Source organism: Musca autumnalis, unplaced genomic scaffold (genome assembly GCF_047663935.1).
Source record: "Musca autumnalis isolate F117 unplaced genomic scaffold, ASM4766393v1 scaffold_2, whole genome shotgun sequence".
NCBI lineage: Eukaryota > Metazoa > Arthropoda > Insecta > Diptera > Muscidae > Musca > Musca autumnalis.
Window position 1 is genome coordinate 267,189,026 of NW_027411755.1, and position 25,545 is coordinate 267,214,570.

Consider the following 25,545-nt stretch of genomic DNA (forward strand, 5'->3'; position numbering starts at 1 on the left):
CGCACAAACGCGAGAGATGATTCACTTTCTTCATTGAAATGGAAATGATCCACATAAAACGTGAATTAGTCAGCGATATTTTGAAAAACATTTTTCGCAAATTTTTCAATTTTTGCAGTAGCCATTTCCGCCGTTCTAGTAGATGGATTTTTACGATCGGTGATTCATATGATCCGGATCGTCGAAAAACTAAAATATCGCGGAGTACCAGCACACTCAAAACGATATTGTAAATACTGTACCCAAAAAATAGGTTTTTTAGAAAAAATATCGCACTAAATTTTGGCCTTTGGCAGTAGATTACTCTGCTGCTGTGTGGGCTACATACTCAATATACATGTCAGATTATGCGAAATCCCGAGTTCTTTAATTCTATAATTGGTTTTTCGAAATATCCGAATGCGCGTCCCAGTTACATAAAAAATACGAAAAACACCTTAAATCCGGCTTCAAAATGTCAGCATCCATAAAAGGTGGATGCAGTGGAAATTTTGGAAAGTGATACATTAGAAGTGTTATCTTCATTTTGTATTCTCCTACTTTTACTTTGGACAGATGTCCGTCATTTTAATGGTTTAATCAGAAATCGAATAGCAATGTAAAAAACCTGTTTAGCTTCAACGTGTTTTTACCTATGTTTTTTCCTTTACGCGGTCGTAACTACCACGTAAATTAAATTTTTTTGCTAAATTTTTGAGCTTTGTACAAAAACATCTAAATTAATCCAGCAATAGTCATAGTTACTGGTAAACTACAATAGTTCGCGTATTATAATAGTGCAAACCTTGGCTTCATGGAAACTAAAAAAATTTTACTTTTCCTCATATATTTCTCATAGATACTTTTTATTACTTTAAGAAAAATCGAAAAAAATATTGTCTATTTTTACGTAAAGGTAGTATGTCGCAAAAAATTGTCTGAGATATGCTTCCCATCATTTATTGTGATTTGAATGTAGCATATAAACTTTAAGTGCGTGTATCTCGAAACGACGTTTTTGAAGTAGGTGCCAACGATAGCTCTAAAAGAAATTGACCGATCTTCATATGACCTTATTATATTATCCTTGTGAGCTTATTAAATACATAAAACGCTTCCCTTTAAGGGAGACAGATTAAAACAATTATTTTGCCCAATATTTTGACAAAAACAGTCATTTTTTTTTTCGTTTTCGTTTTTTTTTTAAATATTTTTTTAATTCTGTTTTATGAGGTTCCTAAAACGCTTACAAAAATATGCTATGATCGGACCATCCGCAAAACGCTTTTACAAAAAGATGGTTTCGCAGATAGCCATTTACCTCAAGAATATGCACTATTTTTCAACAACAAAAAATCCAATCGTATTATAAGATGTGCTCTTTGAGATGAAAGAAAGTATAGTTTCACCGAGTCTTAGCAAATTCCAATCTGTTACTATTAAATAGGGGTCACATTCTACAAGTCTGGGAAAATGTAATACCTGGTTCATAATAGGCAAAACTTCGTTTGAGGTTACCTTATATGGAGTTATTGTATTTAGTAGTTTAAGGGCCATTATTACATCCTTTCTTTTACTATTGGATGGATTTGAAAACGCAAAAAAAAAACAATTCGGATGCTTTAAAAGTGTAGTTTTCACACTAAACGTTAATACAAAGAAGGTCCTCCTTCAATTTTAATTATTACTTTCAACTTTAAGTTAGCCGAAACGCTATAAATCTGTACGCAAAATCCAAACTATAACAAAAGAAGAGTTCTAATAAAGGGGGTATTTGGGTTATAGTCTATTCTCTTATTATTTTGATCTAGTAATTAAATATAAAACTCCAAAACAGCAAATTTTATTTCAAACTTTTCATTTTCTGTTAAGTAAGTGTGAATAAATGTAATTGTCTGCTTTTGTGCCTACAAATATTTATGAAGTTTCGAGCTGGTACGATTTATTTTTGTAGTCAATGTTTTTTGTTTTTTATTTATTTTTTTTTTATAAAAAAGGACAATTTGAATAGACACTCGGATATAAACCTGAACTATCTGCTTGAAATTCATTCTTAAGGTTGTTAATTATAAGTAAAATATATTCCAAAAATAGAAAAAAACCTCTAGCTTGGCATGATTCCGTTGCCACCAAATTATTATGAACTTTTTTTATTTATGAACACAATGCATGAATCTTTACCAAATACTTAAGTATCATGAAAAATATATTTCAAAACCCGGGTAACTAAAAATTAGAAGTGATCATTAAACTACTAGGAGGACCTTCTTGGCATTAAGTTTTAATGTGAAAATTATAATGCTTTATTTTACGTTTTCAAATCCATCCAATGTAATAATAGCCCAAAGACTAATATTTGATATTTTATAAAATATTGTTTAAAATTATTAGCATGAACACGGCCCAAAATGAATTGGGGCCGCCAATCGGCACAAAATTAAAAATTATTTTTTATTCGGCCCAAATTTGGGCCGAAATGCCCAAAACGGCAACACTGGAAATAAGTTTATTCAGGGTTGCCAAGTGTTATCTTAGTTTTATGATATTTATATAAAAATGGAATATCGTGAACAATTTTGTAGTCGACACTAAATCTTCATACAACTTCCAGGTGAAGTGTATAATATGCCAAGTAATGTGCCAATATTAGAAATTGTTTAGTAACATTGTACGTATTAAAAGATTTTCCCGGGATAAATAATATTCAATATTATTTGCATGTGTAAATTTTTCCATAGTAATAGTTTCAGTTTTTTATGCAGAGAAATGTTTATTGTTTGCTATAAAATATTTTAGTTCATTTTCTACTATTCAAAGCTGTTCATTGTCAATCCTTTGTGTAAGAAAATAAGAAATTCTCTTATCTGACCCAGTTAATCCATTGCATACATATGTATAATAGCGATTGTTCTCTTTGGAGTCACCGTTGTAAATAATTTTTAATAGAATTAATCTAATATCATCATTAGTTATTTGTACATAAATCGATCAATAATTGTAATAATCAATTAATTAATAATAATATTTTCTTATTTGAATTTAAATATTAAAACATTGTTTTAAATGCATATTTTCCGCCCAGTGATGCCAGATTGGCCGATTTATCGGCATTTTGACGATTTTTAGACCAAAAAAGCAGAAATGCCGATTTGACGATTTTTACCCCTTAAAACGCCGATTTTTAGTTATGTCTACTTTTTCACAAAAAATGTGTTTTTAGTATGAATATTGTGATTGGTAGCACTGATCTGTGAAAGACAACAATACATAAATCTATCACCTTATTATAGTACGTTTATATATAACCGAATTTTATAAAGCCACTGGGTTTTAAGTGTCATACCATAAAGACGGTTAACCCAAAAAAAAAAACGTAAAATATAAGCAGGTTATTAAATAGCCTCTTAAAACTACATTTGTATTAGTTTTGTTTATAGCGTGACACCTAGCTCAAAAACATAATTTTTATGATTTTTTTCCAAGAAAATACCAGACTTTTTTAATAGATATTTTTTGCATGAGGAAAGGCACATTTTGATCTACCATTGGTTGAAAAATATTGCATAGTTTTGTGGAAAATTATCAACTACGAGACACTGTTTTCAAAAAAAAGAGCCTTGCGGTGTCCGCTCTATCTCGAAAACGACTGGACGGATCATCACACATTTCTATTGACTTATTAAGTATCTAATAATCTTGTCTGTTGACGAGGGAATTTTAGAAATATTAATTAAAAAATAGTGGACTTTTAAATTCAAACTTTTTTACAAACTGAGTACTTTTTTTTGGCAAAAAAAACGTCCAAAATTTAAAACATCTCTTCTTTAAAGAAAAGATTTTTATGTACTTAATAATAATTATTTCACAAACATCTCAGAAGCGGTAAAAAATGATCGGTATGATCATCGGTGCAGTCTTTCTCGAAATATAGTGAACACCTTTCTTTTAACATTATTTCGTAGATGGTCATTTGTCAAAAACTGGTTTGTTTTATGAATTGAAAATTGTTTTCTTTATTTAATATTTTATTATTTATCTTATATAGAAATAATTTGAACTGAAATTCAAGTTTGTGTATTTGCCGATTTTTGACGACTTGAAATCGGCAAAATGATTTGACGATTTTGTGTTTGGTTGTGTGTTCGCAAAACTATAATAAAAGTTTTTATTATAAAACATATGATTACACTCGGCTACTTTGTAGACAATAAAAATAAAACAACAGCAACAAAAACCGCTGATAAAGCGTTCTCTTTACCTTCTGTTATAATTGAGTATTTTCATATAGAGTGTTAGTTTTCTTCTAGACTTTGTAAAGTGTGGAGCTTTGACTTTTTTTCGGTTCGATTTGTTAAAGAGAAAATATGAATAAATTAACTGAGATACCGGCAGAGAAATGGCCTCAGCTACGTGATTTATATTCGGAGCATAAAGATAAAGCGTCTTGCTATAATACTCTACAATCATTTATCGATTGGAACAGACAAGAACCGACTTTACCCCTTAAGATTTATTCGCTTAACAACGAATGGGAAAACAGTGGAACATATGCAGCCCATTTAAGTGTAAGTAAACAGGAAACGGCTACATAAACTATTAACTAGGTATTAATTATAATTTCATTTCTTTGTTTTGCAGGCATTTAAGCAGGTGTTCTGCAACACTCTGAAAGATGATCTCTCCGATTTAATCGAAATTTTGAATTGTTTTGATAACGACAATATGATAGCTGGTTTTCAAGAACGAGTTTTGCCGGCCGTTGATAAACATTATCTAGATTCTGGTTTGAGCAACGGACAATTTTCGAATAATTGTACTATTTGGTATCACATTCCCAAAAATGAAGCCTTAAATTTCGATATTAGGTATGAGTTGTATTAATTTTTGTCTCTTCAAAAATGAATAAAATTCAGTCTCTTGGTATAGGTTACCTGAAAACATAACAATAAAGGATTTGGATGAAAGTCATGCTGAACAAGTTAACAGTGTATGGCCTCACAGGTCGGAGGGTTCTGTGCATTTTGTAAAAATGCTTATAAGACTCCACAAAAGTATTGGTATTTTTGAAGGTGACAACTTAGTGACATGGTGCTTGAGGTAAGTGTTATGAGATTTCCCTTAAAATGCTGTACTTAAGTCAAATTTTTTCAGATTACCATTAGGAGCCCTTGGCCTATTGCAAGTTGAACAGTCTCATAAACGCTAAGGTTTTGGTTCGCTGGCGGTTATGTTGATGTCAAAAACTTAGCAGAGAATAATATTGAAATCACAGCTCCAGTAGTGGATCAAAATGTTGCTTCGCTTTCTATGTTCAAGAAATTGGGTTTCAAAGAAATTGATAAAGTTTATTGGGAATTTAAACTTTAAGTAATATACAAACACCAAATTTTGAGTTTTGGCAGAACATAATAAAATATACATATGTACATATATTTTCATTATAAAATTTGTTATTTGACATTTATTTCCTTTATAAAAGTTTTCATTTCAAATTTTCATAGAACAAGAATTCAGCCCATGGCCTTAAACTATATATCACAAACAAGGACTGCAAAGGATGTTATGGTTACAGATTTTTGTGTTGAGAGACTCATAGTGAAATTTGATTTGGAGCCTTTGTTCTTTTAACAATATTCCAAAAAAGTGAAGGATTTTGTTAGATTTTGGCAAAATATGGAAATATGTAAAATTAAGAGTCCAAAATTCAAACAAACAACTCTATCCTAAAATATATAATATGCAATCCAATTGACGTCATCTGTCTAAAATTTTTTGTGGGACAACTTTGAACCATCTCAGATGAAATCCGACTTTAAACTTAAAACGTGTTATTAATTTTTAGAGACTCCTGGCGATTATGTAAGATTTACAGACCTATAGTAAAATTTTTGAAGAATAATTTGATTTGATAGATAACATTTTAATGGAGTTTTTTAACGGTTTTCGAAAAAGGACCAAAAAGACTCCTTTCGTTACCGCATGAGGGTAAATGTTTTTAACAAAAATATTCCCACATCATCCTCAGAAAGTTGTCAAACACACTATATACTTAAAATGCAAGGAAAAACTAGAAATGAGCGGAACTTGCCTTACTTAGCTTACTTCCCGATGTAAACTTTAAAAAACGCCGATACACGTGCCTCATATGTTTATCTCTACTTTCATAATATAATTGGGTTTTCCCATAATTTAAAAAAAAAAAATATTTTGATGCACAGTGTTAATAGTGTTAGGCGCAGTATTGATCTAAAGTGTATTTGGAATGTAACGGCGTTTAAAATAAATTGTTTTACATCAGCCAGATTGGAATAACGTTCATTTTTATTGAAAATTTTTAGGCTAGTTTCGATAATATATTTTAGTGTTTATTTAATTTTTTAATGATACGCAGTTTTTTGAGCTTGAGGTCTATATTGTTTTTATTTTATTTTCCCAATATTTCACAATTTTCCGATACATAACTCCTTAGGTCATGTTAGCTCGATTAACTCAATTAATTACAAATGTTCATATAAAATGACCTTAGTCCTAATAAGACAACAATAAATAATAGCGTCAAATAATTCAAACAATTCCGTTGTTGATATTGCACTCTATCAATATCAACAACGGGCAAGGTTGGTGAATCTACACTAGTTTACTAGAACTATTTGACGTTAATTTTCACGTGTTTAATATAACAATATACAATTTAAAAATTGAGAAATATTGGGAAAATAAAATAAAAACAATATTGAGGAAGCTCAAAAAAATTCTTATATGCTCTGTTACAGAACCTACAAGAAGCTACTATTTTTTACTACGATAACATTTTTTCCCTTATGTTTTCGGAAAAAATAGTAAAAATTAGTAGATTCTTGCAGTTCTGGAACAGACCAATAATTTCAAAACTAATATAAAATGTCGAACAAAATCCAAATACAAATTTATTTATTTACTAGCCGACCCGGTCCGCGTTGCCGGTCCTTGGAACAGTTTTATGTTACCTTTGTTTTAGTCAATTATATTTTTCTTGCATCGCTAGTTAGTCGGGATCGGCAAGTGACTATAAATAAAAAAATGTTGGTGTCGATATGCAATTTTAACATAGCCCCAAAGAACTGGTGACTTAATCATGCATTTATTTAATCTGCTGGAATAGTACACGGAGGAAAAAAGCCTTCTCTAACATCCCTGTAGGAAATGTCAATAGTGAATCTATACTGACTTACTAATGACATTGTCAACAGTACTACTGACAAACTGTAGACAACTAATGTAATTTCCTATAGACATTTTGTATGAACGTGTCATTCGAAAGTCAGTACTGACAATGGAACTAGTATGTCAATAGTAAGTCAGTAGTTCCTGAGGAACCATGTGTTGACATTGGAGGTAGTGAGTCAGTATAGACATTAGAGGTAGAAAGTCAGTATAGACATTGGAGCTAGTGAGTCAGTATAGACAATGGAGGTAGTGAGTCAGTATAGACATTGGAGGTAGTGAGTCAATAGTACCAGATTTTCAATACTATTTTTTTTAGCTTATTTGGAACTTTTCGTAGATAAAACAGCTATATAGTACGTTTAATAAGAAGATGAAGCTACACATTTGTTTAAATACTATATTTCATTAAAGAATAAAACAAATAATATTGAAAATGCTAAAAATGTACAAATTGCGTATTACAGTATTTTTATCTTTTTAAATGGCTAAGCCAAAGATTCCACATAAGTAAAAATTAGTAAATAAAGACAATGTTTTCAAGGCTGCTTAAACATTTTAGCATATAAATAATAAAAAACGTTTTCGTTTTATTTTCTTGGCCAAGTCGCACCAATGACTTGTCTGCTTAAAATAGTTCTTCTTCTGTTGCACTCAACGTTTTATCAGGCGATTCGCTGAATGTTGATATAACATCTAGGAATTGAAAAGAATAAACATGTATAAATAAACATAAATAAAAAATATGTCATTAAATTTGCTTGCCTATTACAGCTGTATAACATTGGAAAAATCTCACAATCGATTTTTGCCAAATAATTCTTCAACATTGTAATTCATTATTATGTTTAGTTGCATTCAGAATTTCCTGCGAGACGGTACAATACATGCATCAGGCTCCACAATCTTCTCTAAAGGTTCCACATAATGTCTAATTGTCGAAATTTCACCACAAATGTTGTTAGTCGCCTCATAATTCTTACTTTGCTATAGAATTGTTTATTTTTTACTTGTCTCTTATATTTTCTTTTGCTCATACTTGTTTTTGAAATTATATGATTTAAGTTTTCACGATATTTTATTGATTTTTACAAAAACACTTTTTTTCACCAACCGCAAAAATTATTTTACGCCAAACGATTAAGAAAATTAAAAAAAAATGCTTCGTTGGGCTATCATCTGTCAATATATACACAATGCTTCTTCTTATTAAGGTAAAGGTATTAATAGTTGACAACCTGGTGACAAAGTGTTGACTTTGTCACCATATTAGTAGACAAAGTGGCGACATGTCAACACATGACCCCACACTTCCTACAGGGATATGTCCCAAACATATTTTGCAGCAAACAACCAACCAGTCGCAAACATAACATATATTTGGGTCCTGCAAACAAATTAATTTGGGTGCAAACAAATTTATGTTTGGGTGCAAACAAATCTATGTTTGGCTGCAAACAAATATATGTTTAGATATAATATAACTAATAACCAAAAAGACAAAAAAAAAAACAAACACATACACCAGTGGGAGCTTACTGAGAGGAAGTGAGCGTAAATTTCAATGTAAAACACATTGGAATGTATGTTCACTTGCTCTCAGTAAGCGCTCCCTGGCTGTCACTAACATGTACACACATTTATAAATGGTGGTGGTTTATTGAAATGCATAGAAATACCAAACACAAAAGCAACAACAGAGAAATACCTACCAGACTTTGATAAAAGGAAATCGGATTGGAATAATTGATGATATAACGGGTGTTTTTTTAAGCCCGATAGAACTTGAAATTGTAAAAAATAACACAAAAAATTAAATTGTAATCAAAATTTTTTTTTTATTCGAAAGATCAATACGTGACTTTAACATTTGAAAATGATTTCGGGCATATGGGCACCGCGGCTGTTCTTGACGAAGTGCATTCTGGACGTCCAATTTTTGGCCACTTTGCGTTCGCCGTATAGCACGTAGCGCCATCCTGTTGGAACCACATCTCCTCCGGATCAATGTCATCCATATTTTCAAACAAAAAATCATTGATCATGGTGCGGTAACGATCTCCATTGACCGTAACGCGAGCTCCGGCCTCATTTTTGAAGAAATAAGGTCCGATGATGCCACCAGCGTGAAAACCGCAATATACGGTGCATTTTTCTGGATGTAATGGAGTCTGTAGGGTCTCTTGTGGATTGGTCTCACTCCATATGCGGCAATTTTGCTTATTAACAAACCCGTTAAGCCAAAAATGCGCCTCATCGCTGAACGCCATACAAATGACGAAGTCGTCTATAAGTTGCGCGAATCGACGACTGATTTTCAATGTAAATTTGGATAATTTCGTAGCGTTGTTCAAGCGTGAGTCTATTCATGATGATTTGTCAGAGTATACTGAAACAAATAAAAAAAATTTTCATCAAAATTTAATTTTTTGTGTTACTTTTTACAATTTAAAGTTCTATCTAGCTTAAAAAAAACATCCTTTATGTATATACTAGCAAAATGCCCGCTACTTCGTATGCGGAAAAGGAATAATATACAATGAACACTGAAAATTTTGATGTATTAATACCTATTTGAATTGATATTTAATTTCTTTCAAGTACTGTTCGTACACGTTTTTTTTTCGAATTTAAAAAAAAGACCTCTACACTTCAACATCGGCCTACATTTTAAATTCCAGTCCATCTTTTATTAGAAAGGTATGGGTATTTTAAAAATGTAATCCACATTTTCCAACCGAATTTTGGAATTTGTGATATCAAAGTGTAGAAAACCTTTATTCAAAAGATGTTACCCTATATAACAGTTGATTTTTGAGACACTTTATTTTAGGCCTTTTTATTCTCAGGGTGTAAAAACCTTTTTGGAAAACATAGATCTACAAACAATACTACATTATTCAGTGCAATTTTTAAAATCCAGGACTTTAGCTCAAATGTTACAGTTTTAGTTCTACTTGTTCACCCAATGCCAATGGTATTACATGTAGAAATATTTCATACATTTAAAAACGGATTTTAAAAAACATTCTGATCCAATCTAAACAGTGATCCTCATAAAAAATGTCATTTATCGATTCACTCAATACCAGTGCTTCAATATTTAGTATTATTTAATACTTCTAGTACACTTATTGTACGACCACCTCTAACAATAAACCTGACAAACCACTTCTATTCCTTAGGCCAATTTATTGCAATTTTGTACTTTTCACACACTAATTATATAATTACAGCTTCACACAACGTCAAATTTAGTAGCATATAGTACATTTCGTATTTCTCAATAAATCATCCAGCCCTCAGCCTAATTTTAGAATTTGTATGCATTTCAAAAAATCCGTATCTAAACACCAACACAATCCCTCGTACAACAATTCGAAATTCCACCTATATATATCCCTTCATGCAACACCAAATTGGTACCAAAATTAGTACTTATAGTATGTATAAGTTTCAAAAATTACTTCCTTTTATCTAAAACTATATCCTAACCGCGATTTAGTATTTTTCGTATACATTAGTACGAATTTCCAAAACTTCCTCACTATCTCCACTCTAAACGTCAACTGCTATGCTAATACCGAATTTCACAACTTCAGCTCTACGCCTTTACACAATAACACTTATTGTACGTATATCCACAACCACATCCATATCTCAACCCTACACACCAACAACGGCTATAATACCAAATTTCCGAATTCCACTTCTATTCATAATACCATTAATACTTTTCGTATGAAAGTACGAATTTAAATAACTATCTCCAACAGTAATTGCGAATTTCAGGATTCCACCCCTATCCGTCCACTCAAATCTAAATTGTACCAAATTTAGTAACATTTAGTACTTTCCGTACCCATAAGTACGCATATCCAAAACTACCTCAATGCTACACTCCATAAGTAATCTTAATTATAAATTTCAGGATTCCAGCTCTATCTGTTCACCAAAATACAAAATGTACCAAACATAGTACCACTTAGTACTTCCCGTACCCACAAGTACGAATTTCCGAAACTACTTCAATCCTACACTCCATAAGTAATCTTAATTCCAAATTACAGGATTCCAGTTCTATCCGTCCACCTAAATTTAAATTGAACCAAATTTAGTACCACTTAGTACTTTCCGTACCCATAAGTACGAATTTCCAAGACTAAGTCAATCCTACAGTCCAACAGTAATCTTAATTCCAAATTTCAGGATTCCAGCTCTACATATTCGTTCCCCAAAATTAAATTGTACCAAATTTAGTACTTATCGCTCCCATATGCACGAATTTTCAAAACTTCCTCAATCCTACACTCCAACAATAACCGTAACTCCAAATTTCAGGATTCCAGCTGTATCCGTTCACCCAAATATAAATTGTACAAAATTTAGTACCATTTAGTACTTTCCGTACCCATAAGTACGAATTTGCGAAACTACCTCAATCCTACACTCCATAACTAATCTTAATTCCAAATTCCAGGATTCCAATTCTATCCGTTCACCTAAATTTAAATTGTACCAAATATAGTACCACTTAGTACTTTCCGTACCCATAAGTACGAATTTCGAAGACTAAGTCAATCCTACAGTCGAACAGTAATCTTAATTCCAAATTTCAGGATTCCAGCTCTATCCGTTCCCCAAAATCCAAATTGTACCAAATTTAGTACTTATCGTTCCCATATGCACGAATTTGCAAAACTTCCTCAATCCTACACTCCAACAATAACCGTAACTCCAAATTTCAGGATTCCAGCTCTATTCCTTCACCCAAGTCCAAATTGCGTACCATTTAGTACTTTTCGTGCCCCCTAAGTACAAATTTCCAAAACTTCCTCAATCCTACACTCCATCTGTAATCTTAATTCCAAAATTCTGCACTCCAGCTATATTCGTTCACCCAAATCCAAATTGCGTACCATTTAGTACTTTTCGTGCCCCCTAAGTACGAATTTCCAAAACTTGCTCAATCCTACACCCCAATAGTAATCTTAAATCAAAATTTCAGGATTCCAGCTCTATCCGTTCAACTAAATTTAAATTGTACCAAATTTAGTACCATTTAGTACTTTCCGTACCCATAAGTACGAATTTCCAAGACTGACTCAAAAAGTAATTAAATTCCAAATTTCAAGATTCCAGCTCTATCCGTTCACCCAAATCCAATTTGTACCAAATTTAGTACCGTTTACTACTTTTCGTAACCATAAGTAAGAATTTCCAAAACTACCTCAATCCTTCACTCCATCAGTAATCTTAATTTCAAATTTCAGGTTTTCATGTCTATCTATATAAAAATTGTACCAAATTTGGTACCACTTAGTACTTTTCGAACACATAAGTATGCATTTCCAAAACTACCCCCATATCGCAATCGTACACTTCAACGGTAATATAAATTCCAAATTTCAGGTTTTCAGCTCTATCCGTTCACCCAAATCCAAATTGTACCAAATTTAGTACCATTTAGTACTTCTCGTACACATAATACGAACTTTCAAAATCATTTCCTTATATCAACACCACTTCCCAACCTTGATACCCATACCAAATATGAAGATTGTAGCTATATCCGCTCAAAATATACAATTGGTACCAAATTTAGTAATATTTCGTACACTTATAGGTTGAATTTTTAAAAACCCTTTGGTACTCTTCACCAGTTACCCTCATTCCAAATTTCAGAATTCTAGCTCTTCCCGTTTGCCTAATACAAAGGGTACCATATTTAGTACTTTTCGTACCCTTCTAGGTCGAATTTCCAAAAACCCAGCCTTATCTCACCCCTACACACCGACAGCAACCCACAGTCAAAATTTCAGCTTTAAAGCTTCAGCGGTTTCGTCTGGCCGATGATATGTCAGTCACTCACTCACTCATTGAGCTCTTATATATATATATATATATATATATATATATATATATTGAAAATCAAAATTTTTTACAAATTCATCGTTTGTAATCAATTTTTGTCTAATTGGATTTTAACGAAAGCAAATCTTTTGTGCGGCACCTGTTATGTCAAAAAAAAATTATATAGCTTATAGCAAAATTGTATAGCTTCCTTGAAGTTTATACCATTATCACCAACTGCGACATCTGTTGCAATGGAAAATAACAACCTTCATTGTCTTTCCAATATATATTGGGTTACGATAAAATAAATGCGCCTAGAAGTAAACTACAAAATTTGAAATTGTTTGTGATATTTTACGGTATTAAGAAATTATAGAATTTAATTTGACAAATATGTTGCCAATAAGTACATAAGTAAGTAATAACGGTGAATTATAAGGATTTTTGTTATTATTATTGTTTGTGGTTCCAGGACGAATTTTGCAAAACCCGGCCTTATCTCGCACATTTGCACCAACAGTGATCTACTGGTAAAATTTCAAGCTCCTACCTTTAGCCGTTTTAGCTGGGCGTTGATGATGAGTCAGTCAGTCAGTCACTTATCACCAAACTCAAATATATAATAGATATATATAAATACATATATATACATATATGTAGAATAGGCCGGGGCGATTTGTATGGAAGGAAAACAAATGGTAGCGGGCGCGTGAAGTTACTGATTCTTTGGATTGTACTGCGCAAAAAAGTCAACTGGACCATATATCTACAGTAAAAATCGACCCCTCGGATTTTGACTTGAAGTTTTTTTCAAGGTTTTTCGGATATTTTGGCATGTACCAGCCATTTGTCATTACAAGAGCTATTAATGGTAAGTATTTCAGAAGCACCGCAGACCAATAACCAATATACATAAAAGCAAAACATAGAAAACATACAAAAACCGGGTACCTGTCCAAAAGGACCATGAAATCGAGGAAATATCGATTAGTTATCAATGAAAACCGTATCTAAAATCTTCTGCACAGCATTTTTGTAGAATATTTGAATGCTGTAAATTCTCGTCATGTAGTACTTTTACTACGGTTCAAAAAAAAGGGACGAAAAGGGCATGGAAGGAATTGAGTTAGAGGGATAAAATATTCTACAAAAAGATTCACCATTCGATTTGACTGAAGACATGTAATGTCAAAATGAAGCTACAATAACGCTTTACAGAGATATAAACCTATTTTCACACAAATTAAGGGGCCAAAATTAACCCATTAATCACGCGATATCTCAGAAACTTGGCCTATGCACAGTGGATCCACTTGTATGTAGAAAGTGGCCAAAAATATTTAGAGTGTAAAAATCAAGCCAATGCACCGGTTACAGTTTTGTGCTGCTGCGAAGAGTGATTTAAGAAACCACGAGCGTAACATTCTCCCCCCTTTCCCCTCTGGAGGGGGTATGAATTGTTTAATGCTGTTAATACAAAATGACATGAACAAAGGTCCCTATTATCTTATGATGCAAAAATAGGCTTGGGGAAACCAAACAATCTCCAAAACAACATAAAATCCAACCAATTTAGCGGATTAAAAAAAATCAACATTTTTGTCTGAAAATTGGTAAAATTTTTAATGTAGATCTTATAGCGATTTCGATTTCTGAATTTAATACCCTAATTTTGTCTTCAACAGCAACACATATGTACAACAAACCAAACATTATTGAAAGAATTTTTGTTTTAATTTGAAATTGAAAATCAAAATTTTTTACAAATTCATCGTTTGTAATCATTTTTTGTCTATCTGGATTTTAACGAAAGAAAATCTTTTGTGCAAAATTATATAGCTTATAGCAAAATTGTATAGCTTCCTTGAAGTTTATACCATTATCACCAACTGCGACATCTGTTGCAATGGAAAATAACAACCTTCATTCTCTTTCCAATATATATTGGGTTACGATAAAATAAATGCGCCTAGAAGTAAACTACAAAATTTGAAATTGTTTGTGATATTTTACGGTATTAAGACATTATAGCATTTAATTTGACAAATATGTTGCCAATAAGTACAAAAGTAAGTAATAACAGTGAATAATAAGGGTTTTTGTTATTGTTATTTTTTGTGGTTCCAGGACTAATTTTGCAATACCCGGCCTTATCTCGCACATTTGCACCAACAGTGATCTACTGGTAAAATTTCAAGCTCCTAGCTTTAGCCGTTTTAGCTGGGCGTTGATGATGAGTCAGTCAGTCAGTCAGTCACTTATCACCAAACTCAAATATATAATAGATATATATAAATACATATATATACATATATGTAGAATAGGCCGGGGCGATTTGTATGGAAGGAAAAAAAGTGGTAGCGGACGCGTGAAGTTACTGATTTTTAGGATTGTACTGCGCAAAAAAGTCAACTGGACCATATATCTACAGTAAAAATCGAGCCCCCGGATTTTGACTTGAAGTTTTTTTCAAGGTTTTTCGGATATTTTGGCATGGACCAGCCATTTGTCATTACAAGAGCTATTTATGGTAAGTATTTCAGAAGCACCGCAGACCAATAACGAATATACATAAAAGCAAAACATAGAAAACATACAAAAACCGGGTACCTGTCCAAAAGGACCATGAAATCGAGGAAATATCGATTAGTTATCAATGAAACCCGTACCTAAAATCTTCTGAACAGCATTTTGCGATGTACCAAAATTCTTAATTGTTGTCTTGGCTACATTTGTTTTTGTGTTAGATCGAAAAATCTCAGTGGTTTGCCTGTTACATGCCAAAATATCCGAAAACCTTGAAAAAACTTCAAGCCAAAACCCGAGGGCTAGATTTTCACCGTAGACATATGGTCTAGTTGACTTTTTGGCTCAGTACAATCCCAAGAATCAGAAACTCCAGGCGTTCAAATCGATTTACTCTAATGTAGAAACATCGTTGAACGCCTTGTTGTAAAATAAAACACGAACGGGAAATGTGCATCTGGAATCAAATGATTATATAATGTAATAAATAGGTACATAGTTCAAATATATGCATGTATATAAAAATTGAATTAATGTTATTACCAATATTAGATGTGATTTCTTCTTTTTGGAATAAAATATTTCCATTCCCTTTTTGATTCAATTATAAAACTTCCAATTATAAAATGTATTGGGCATTTAATTTACTAAAAAGCACCACTTCTTTAAAAAAACACAAAACACTGATTTATTCATACACTTCACCGTCTTTACTCACCGATTGTATTCAGAAAACTGAAGAACGTATACCCATTTTTTCTGTTCCGCTTCGCTTGATAGGTTGGTTAACTGTAAGAAACAGAAAAAATATTGCTTGTGGAAAAAAATCGGAAAAACAACAACGCACGAAACACACGCGTTTGGCATACACACCACTAAGCAAAAACAAACTTTTTTCCGTCCCGTCTTCGCTTCTGCGTCTTCCAGTACACCATACACACAGCTCATTATTATAAAACATCATTCCGCAGCCGCGAGAGCCCTGTTGTTACTCTCTTCGACAAAAATCCTCTCTCCACCCATAAAAAAAATGTTCTAACATAAAAAATATGTTGGTACCCAAACAAGTAAAATTGAGATATGTTACAAAATGTTGCAAACATATATTTGTTGGACCCAAACATATTATGTTTGGATACAAACATATATTTGTTTGCAACCAGTCCCAAACATAAATTTCTTTGGATCCAAACATATTTCTAACATATATTTTTCTGCATGTATAACTGGAAGTGTTAGTCTGAAATCTAAAGGTCAGTAGCATCTTAAATCCTTCAAGAATAGAGAAGTTTTACATGACTGAAATACTCAGAAAATGTCGCCAACATTACTGAGGGGTAGTTTCCCACCGTTTGAAGTTACCTGGCCGGGGAATCGATCAAATCGAAATAGCCCTTAGTAATGTTGACGACATTTCCTGAGTATTATTTATTTAAAATTTCGCGTTAAACGGACTATTATTGCGACCTACAGAGCCGCTACAAAATTGGATAAAAATTATGTTTTTGGTCCATTTCACCCGCTAAATATTTCACGATCATCACCAATAAAAATAGGGATCTATTCTGGTCTGAACCCGACCTCCATACAAAATTTCGTGATGATCGGTCCATAATTGCGGCCTGGAGTTTGATTACAATTTATAATGGACAGACGGACGGACGGACAAACATCTCAAAATCGCTTTATCTCGTCGAGATATGAAGATTGGTATACCACATTGGGGGTCTCCGACGAATATTTCGCGGTGTTACATGAATTTTTACCAAAACAAACTTATAATACCCATTCCACATAGTGGTGTAGGGTATAATAACAGGCTGTTTACGTATGTCGAGACGAAAATGTATGTAAGTGAAAACCACCCAAACTTTACTTACATTCTTACTTAGTTAGCTGGCCCATTACAGAACATTTGTTCCATAGACTGAACTAAGAAAAGATCTCCAATTCTCTCTGTTTTGTGATTCGCTTTCTGAATATTGCGCCTTGTCATCTCTTCATCCACTTGTTTGCGCCATCTATTCTTTGACCTGCCAATTCTGCATGCACCGCCATGTGGCCCGTATTTATACGCTTTTTTAGCGGGTTCATCATCGCTCATTCTTATTATATGGCCTAGCCAACGCAATCGCTGCATCTCGATACGTTTAACTACTACTTTTCGAAATATTGTTTCCTTTGCTTCAAAACAAAAAACAAATTTGAAAAACACATATGAATTTGGTAGTATTTCCTACGCATTTATTTTCTTATCGACATATATAAACAGGCTGTTATTGCTTTGAATAATCCGTTTTCAAATTTACATTCTAACGGCATGTTGTATCCCATACATTTCAAAGAAATGTTGCTGGAGGAAGCCGTAACCACTTATATAATTTTATTATTTGACAATTAATTTGAAACCAGTTAACAAAGTTCACTTTTGGCGCATATATTAATACATCTATTAACACTATTTTGAATCGCTTTCTAAGACTTGTTCAACAAATTTGAAACGATCACATTGTAAATTAAAAGAAATCTGAAATTCAGATTTGTTCATAATCATGGTGCAGAATACAATTTATGTACCGTAAAAAAATTGCTGTTTCTTTCTTAATCAAAACCTTAAATCATTCATGTTATGAGTTTTAAAGAAATTTCCACAAATTTTATTTTCCCGCATTACAAACCAATATTTCTGATGCTGGACATTTCTTAGAACACGATAAAATGTAAGGAGATGGAGTTAATAACTGCATAACTGAGTTTTGAGCATTGATTCGTTTTACAACATTTTGACTGGAAAGCTGCAGTCGGCAATTCTTTTATTTATACCACTTCTCTTACTTTTGCAATACAAATGCGCATGACTTGTCGAAAGTAAAAAGAGAAATGACATATACCAAATTTTCTTTTAAGTTTAACGATAATAATTTGATTCGTTTCTAAAGTTCACATGCACATACATACATAGTAGCAGCAGCGAAGTAACTATTTTTTATCATAGTTAAATTAATAAAATATTTATACCCTACTCCACAATGTGGGAAGTGTATTATAAGTTTGTCTTGCTAAAAATGCATGTAACATTGCGAAATATTCGTCGTTGACCCCCAATGTGGTGTACCATTTTTCACATCTAGAAGAGGTAAAGCGTTTTAGCGTCCGTCTGTCCATTATAAATTGTAATCAAAGTCCATGCCGCAATTATGGACCGATCGTCACGAAATTTTGAATGGAGGTCAGCTTCAAACCAGAATATATACCTTTTATTATTGGTAATTATCGTGAACTATTTAGGGGGTGAAATGGACCAAAAACACAATTTTTATCCGATTTTAAAACTGATCTGTCGGTCGCAATAATAGTCCGTTCAGCGCTAAATTTTATATAAGATTTGAGTTTACGAGACAGAAGAAGCTTGCAATTTAATATGATGATCAGATAGTATTTAGCGGGTAAAATGGACAGAAACATGTATGTGAAAATTGGTAAAATGTTTTATATATATAGCTCATATCTTTATTCCTGGAAGACACATTGCGCCCACGTGAGTCATATTTGGAAGACGATCTTTCAACTTTTCCATTTATGCTAATTATGTTGATGTACGTGGTCAGATAACAGGGTTACAACCTAGCATTATTTGTGTGTAGCGTAACCATAACCACTCTAGAGTTCGCAGTTATAGTTTAATACTGAAATTTTTTTCCACGAGGTAAGAGATTTAGCCAAAGAATTTTGGATAATGGCCAGATAGTATATAGCGGGTGAAATTTACCATAACTCTTGTGGGATAAATATCCCAATTTAACTTTGATTCATATTTTAATTTTTAAGGGGGCATATTCCTGCAAATTACGAAACCGAAACCTGAAAGCCAACCCTTGACCTCTCCCTCGATGAAGATTACATCAATGTAGCGGTTGGTTTCCTTTATTGTTTTGTTTGTATAGAGAATAGCGGGTGAAATTGACTATAACTTTTGTGGGATAATTTGGTCCATATTTTAATTTCTAGGGAACAATTCCGGCACATTACGAAAACTAAACTTGAAAGTCAGTTCTTGACCTCTCCCTTGATTAAGATTACATCAATGTAGCGGTTGGGTTCCCTTATTGTTTTGTTTGTATTGAGAATTTGCCAAATCAAGAAAATCCCAGTTTTCAAATTGATGCAAATTGCCATGATATACGGGGTCTTGAAAGTTTTGTGCTAACTTTTGCTCAGAAGTAATGTCGATTCGATAAAAATCAGCGAAAGCTTTTTCTAAAAGTCGTTTAAGTTTGTTTTCTTAATAACATATAGCCAAACAGGTCCTATTGTCCAAATAAAACCTTACGTTTCCGTAATAAAAATATGTCACAATCATACAAAAGAAATTCGTGGAAAACAAGTGCCCAGGACTAGTGGAGTAGGGTATCATGTGGTAGGCCCTGTCCGACTATTACCCTCTCTTACTTGTTTTATATTATACTAGCATGTGCCCGCTACTTCGTTAGCGGAAGTGACACAATTATAAAGAAAATCTCAACATTAAAACTATTTTTTTAATAGAAATTATTTTTGTTATTTCTGACCGATTTCTTCAACAGCAACTCATATTTACAACAAACCAAACATTATTGAAAGAATTTTTGTTTTAATTTGAAATTGAAAATCAAAATTTTTACAAAATCATCGTTTGTAATCATTTTTTATCTAACAGGATTTTAACGAAAGAAAATCGTTTCTGCGACACCTGTTATGTGAAAACAAAATTATATAGCTTATAGCAAAATTGTATAGCTTCCTTGAAGTTTATACCATTATCACCAACTGCGACATCTGTTGCAATGGAAAATAACAACCTTCATTGTCTTTCCAATATATATTGGTTTACGATAAAATAAATGCGCCTTGAAGTAAACTACAAAATTTGAAATTGTTTGTGATATTTTACGGTATTAAGAAATTATAGCATTTAATTTGACAAATGCGTTGCCAACTAAGTACATAAGTAAGTAATAACAGTGAACAATAAGTGCATAAACAGGTAAACATAAATAAGGATTATTGTTATTTTGTGTGGTTCCAGGACGAATTTTGCAAAACCCGGCCTTATCTCGCACATTTGCACCAACAGTGATCTACTGGTAAAATTTCAAGCTCCTAGCTTTAGCCGTTTTAGCTGGGCGTTGATGATGAGTCAGTCAGTCAGTCACTTATCACCAAACTCAAATATATAATACTAGCATGTGCCCGCTACTTCGTTAGCGGAAGTGACACAATTATAAAGAAAATCTCAACATTAAAACTATTTTTTAGTAGAAATTATTTTTGTTATTTCTGACCGATTTCTGAATTTAATACCCTAATTTTGTCTTCAACAGCAACTTATATGTACAACAAACCAAACATTACACTGCTCAACAAAATTGAAAAAGCTGAATGTTTCAACCGAAGTTGTTGTTGTTTCTAAATGAAATCGGCGAGCTATTTTCAAATCTGGTCACGGTTTTTCTCCATCAGCGCTTGTTCTTGAGATATAGCTCAAAATCTGTTTTTACGAGTTTTGCCCAGAATTTGGTTATTTTCGGATACAAACAAATATATTTTTGCGGGTTTTTCGATACTAATATATTAAGAAGATGTTGTACGCTCGATACAAAACGTTTTTTGAAATAGTTATGGCGTATATTTATCAAAAAATATAGAAAACATACGATGAATCTTGTAAAAATTGCATATTTTGAGTACTTTAAGCTGTAATTACGTCATCGGGGGAAGTCGTAGGAGCTTCATATGGCATTCCGGATATGCTCAGGGTGTCTACTATATAGTTCTGTATTCAAATATATAACATAAACTTCATAGCGCCCACGATTCGCCCATAACATAAAAATCGTCATGAAGACTGCTAAAGGGAAATCATTTACCTGTGATATCATTACCAAATATGCCATTTACTTTTCAATGGCAGTCTTCGTGACGATTTTTAGGTTATGGGCGAATCGTGGGCGCTATGAACTTTATATTAAATATTTGAATACAGGACTATATAGCAGACACCCTGAGCATATCCGGAATGCCATATGAAGCTTCTATGACTTCCCCCGATGACGTAATTACAGCTTAAAGTACTCAAAATATGCAATTTTTACAAGATTCATCGTATGTTTTCTATATTTTTTGATAAATATTCGCCATAATTATTTCAAAAAACGTTTTGTGTCGAGCGTACAACATCTTCTTAATATATTAGTGTCGAAAAACCCGAAAAAAATATTTGTTTGTATCCGAAAATAACGAAATTCTGGGTAAAACTCGTAAAAACCGATTTTGAGCTATATCTCAAGAACAAGAGCTGATGGAGAAAAACCGTGACCAGATTTGAAAATAGCTCGCCGAATTAATTTAGAAACAACAACAACTGCGGCTGAAACAAAAGTCGTGTTGACCAGTGTTATTGAAAGAATTTTTGTTTTAATTTGAAATTGAAAATCAAAATTTTTACAAAATCATCGTTTGTAATCATTTTTTGTCTAACTGGATTTAACGAAAGAAAATCGTTTGTGCGACACCTGTTATGTGAAAACAAAATTATATAGCTTATAGCTAAATTTTATAGCTTCCTTGAAGTTTATACCATTATCACCAACTGCGACATCTGTTGCAATGGAAAATAACAACCTTCATTGTCTTTCCAATATATATTGGTTTACGATAAAGTAAATGCGCCTAGAAGTAAACTACAAATTTTGAAATTGTTTGTGATATTTTACGGTATTAAGAAATTATAGCATTTAATTTGACAAATGTGTTGTCAACTAAGTACATAAGTAATAACAGTGAATAATAAGGATTTTTGTTATTGTTATTTTTTGTGGTTCCAGGACGAATTTTGCAAAACCCGGCCTTATCTCGCACATTTGCACCATCATTGATGTACTGGTAAAATTTCAAGCTCCTAGATTTAGTCGTTTTAGCTGGGCGTTGATGATGAATCAGTCAGTCACTTATCACCAAACTTATATATGTAATAGATAAAATAACACTGTGCAACATGTTCAAGATAATTTTGGGCAAACGACTTCTACTGCGGATTTTATGAAAGTACAGACCCAATCGACAAAAACCAATTTTTTGGTTTTGTGTTGTTACATCGGGTTTAGATTTTATAGCCTCATCTAAACATAGCTAAATATTGACTTTTTAGAGCGAAGCGAGGCATTATTTCTGAAAGCAATTCGAATCTTGTTTAAACCTCTGAAGCAAACTTGTAGATAAGAGCATGAAGAAAATAATTGGACAAACAATCAACTAGAAAAACTACATTTATAGACTCAGGATGCATAATATATCAAAAAATTCATTCTGCATATTTCGCACCATATCTCCAAAACTAATAGATTTTTCGCTGACTTTTCTTTTAAAAAATTATCCGCTGGAATGTAACTCACAGGTCTTTAGATCATTCCATTCTTTAAAAAAGCCTCTATCAAGCTGTTTCTAGCTCATTTCTCAGAGACAAATTGATAAATTTGTCAACAAATCCCAAATATGAAAATAAACAGCTTGTGTGAACATTGATCGAAATATGTTTTGTAGAAAGTATGATATAAAATACCAGCTAAACAACATGAAATAAATACTTTAGAGTTTCAGAATGTTGTGAAGAATTGCTGAAAACATTATTTGGAACATTTTTGCTAAAGATCGCTTGGTTCAACTCTCAACAGTTTAGCTGCTACTGACCATATTTCCAAAAATTATGTAAACTTTCCTATATTTTATGGATTTTGGTGCGCTAGATGCAGTTTTCTTAGTTCTTCTGTTAGACACGTAAGTTCTAATACCATAGGGCTACAATATTGCCAATACCACAAAGTTTCTGAGATAAAGCCGAAGAAAGGGTCGTTTAAGCTAGGTTTAGATGAGGATATAAAATCCAAACCCGATCTAATAACACGAAATCCAACTAGGGGTTTTGAAGTCTCAGTATGTACTTTCAAAAAATGCCCATTTGAAGTTGTTTGCATTTTCAGTGTTGCACAGTGTAATTTATACATAAGATTATGGTAATTTATTTTATTATATAAACAGCTCTGTAAATCAATAAATATATCGTTTAAGAATAAAACAAAAACTCCAAAAGGAGAACATATGTAATGGTGTATTCTTTATAGCGGCATTTTTCATTATAATTATATTTTCTTCTCTTCTTAGGACAATGTATGTATCAAAGTTGGATTGGAAACTCTTCGAAACGGCTAAATGAACAAGAAAGAGAGACACAAAATAAAATAAACAACAAAAGTGTAAGTGCACAAAAACGAAGGAGGAAGAGGATATTATACTTGAAATAAAATAACAACAAAAGCAGAAAGCCGTATAAGGTTGACAAGTCTCAAAAGGGATTCGCCATAAACTAAAGGAATTACCTTAAAACAAAAAGAAACATGGATTACATGTTTTATATAGCATAGCTAGTAAGTGTGCATTGCTGCAAGGACACTCGTATTTTATAGTGTCAGTTGGTGTAATGTGGGAATATGGGTGACAAACGCTTCCGAAAGATATAAAATTAAATTATTCATCAAGGTCAGTATGTAGTTGGATTCCGTAACTATTTTGCTTTTATTTTTGGATACGGAGAGAAGTCGTCGGAAATTAAGGCGTCAAGCGAAGTGTTACTATCTGTAATTTTGTTGTTTCATTCTTGAAATACATTATAATGAAACATAGTTACAACTTAGATCTATGAGATTAATTTCATAAAAGAGGTATTTAGGTTTGGGTTATATATCAAGATAATGTATCTTTTTACTATTTATGATATAGATTTACAATTTGATAGTTTCTATAAGATCTAGGATGTTTGGTATTGAAAATCTATGTTTTTTGGAGAACATTTCGATATAGCCTCCATAGAAAGGCACATCCCGATTTTAGGAATTTTGAAGGATTTGTAACTTGTAAATTGTAACTTATTGAATGATCAAGATATCAACATAAAATTTTCACACATATGAAGTGGAATGTTGTAAAAAAATACAAATCATTACATCGACAAATGCAATGCTAAAATTAAATTAAGAAATTTAAAAGGGCGGAGGAAGGACCCTCTTTCAAAAAAATGTACACTCTCTCAAGTAATCCTATTGTTTAAAAGAAATGTATTTATACGGTCGTTATTTGAGAATAGCCTATTGTTTGAATGCCAAACCTTTTTCAAAAACATCAGCACTTGAAAATACTTCATACCGCAAGTAACACTCCATCCAACCACTCACTGTAGACAGCAGGTTTAAAGTGATATTGCACTAGATGTCAAACACATACAGTCATAAATATAAATTCTTTTCTACGTAGGACTCAAAAACATAAGTACGGTCATTAACGAGTATGCTTTCATCCAAATACAGTTTATTATGTATTAAATATGCGTAGGCCGAATAGTAATGGATTGTAAAAGATTTAAATGTACATATGTGTGTATATCAACATCAACCATTACACATACATTTTTGGTATTTTAGGTAAGAAAACATTTTCACAAAAACCTGACTATATATATCCTCGTTTGGGTGCAGCCCCCATATAGCGTGACGCGTCCTTTAAGGAATTTTTAAGGTATTAGTCCCATTTGCAATTTTTGTTGTAGCCACTTGTATCTGCCGATTCGGTCCAAAATGTGGCCTTCGTAATATTTTGTGCAAACTTAGTTTAAGTTCGAAGATAAGCCATATCGGTCCACTCCTTCAGGTACCTCCCCCACAAAAGCTCAAAAATGTTCGGAAATATTGTGCGCACGATAACTCTTGATGGGAGTGACCGATTTCGTCCATACTTTACACATCCTAATATGTCTACCAGATATAGATCAGGTTCGAATATGGGCAATATTTGTCCATTCCTTCGGGTACCTCCCACACAAACTTTTGGATAAATTCACTTTAAGACCTGCTCTCGAATCAGTTTGATTTTTATTGAAGCAACTTGTATTCCCTG

At 32.6% G+C, this 25,545-nt stretch overlaps 1 protein-coding gene across 1 annotated transcript; it reads left to right on the forward strand.

Moving 5' to 3' along the window:
• The first annotated feature begins 4,207 nt into the window (after positions 1–4,207).
• On the forward strand, positions 4,208–5,425 carry LOC141392024 (uncharacterized). The gene is made up of 4 exons (XM_073964930.1): positions 4,208–4,544; positions 4,618–4,844; positions 4,906–5,076; positions 5,131–5,425. The coding sequence occupies exons 1-4, from the start codon at positions 4,344–4,346 to the stop codon at positions 5,183–5,185; spliced, it is 654 nt and encodes a 217-aa protein (XP_073821031.1). The 5' UTR covers positions 4,208–4,343; the 3' UTR covers positions 5,186–5,425.
• The last annotated feature ends 20,120 nt before the right edge of the window (positions 5,426–25,545 follow it).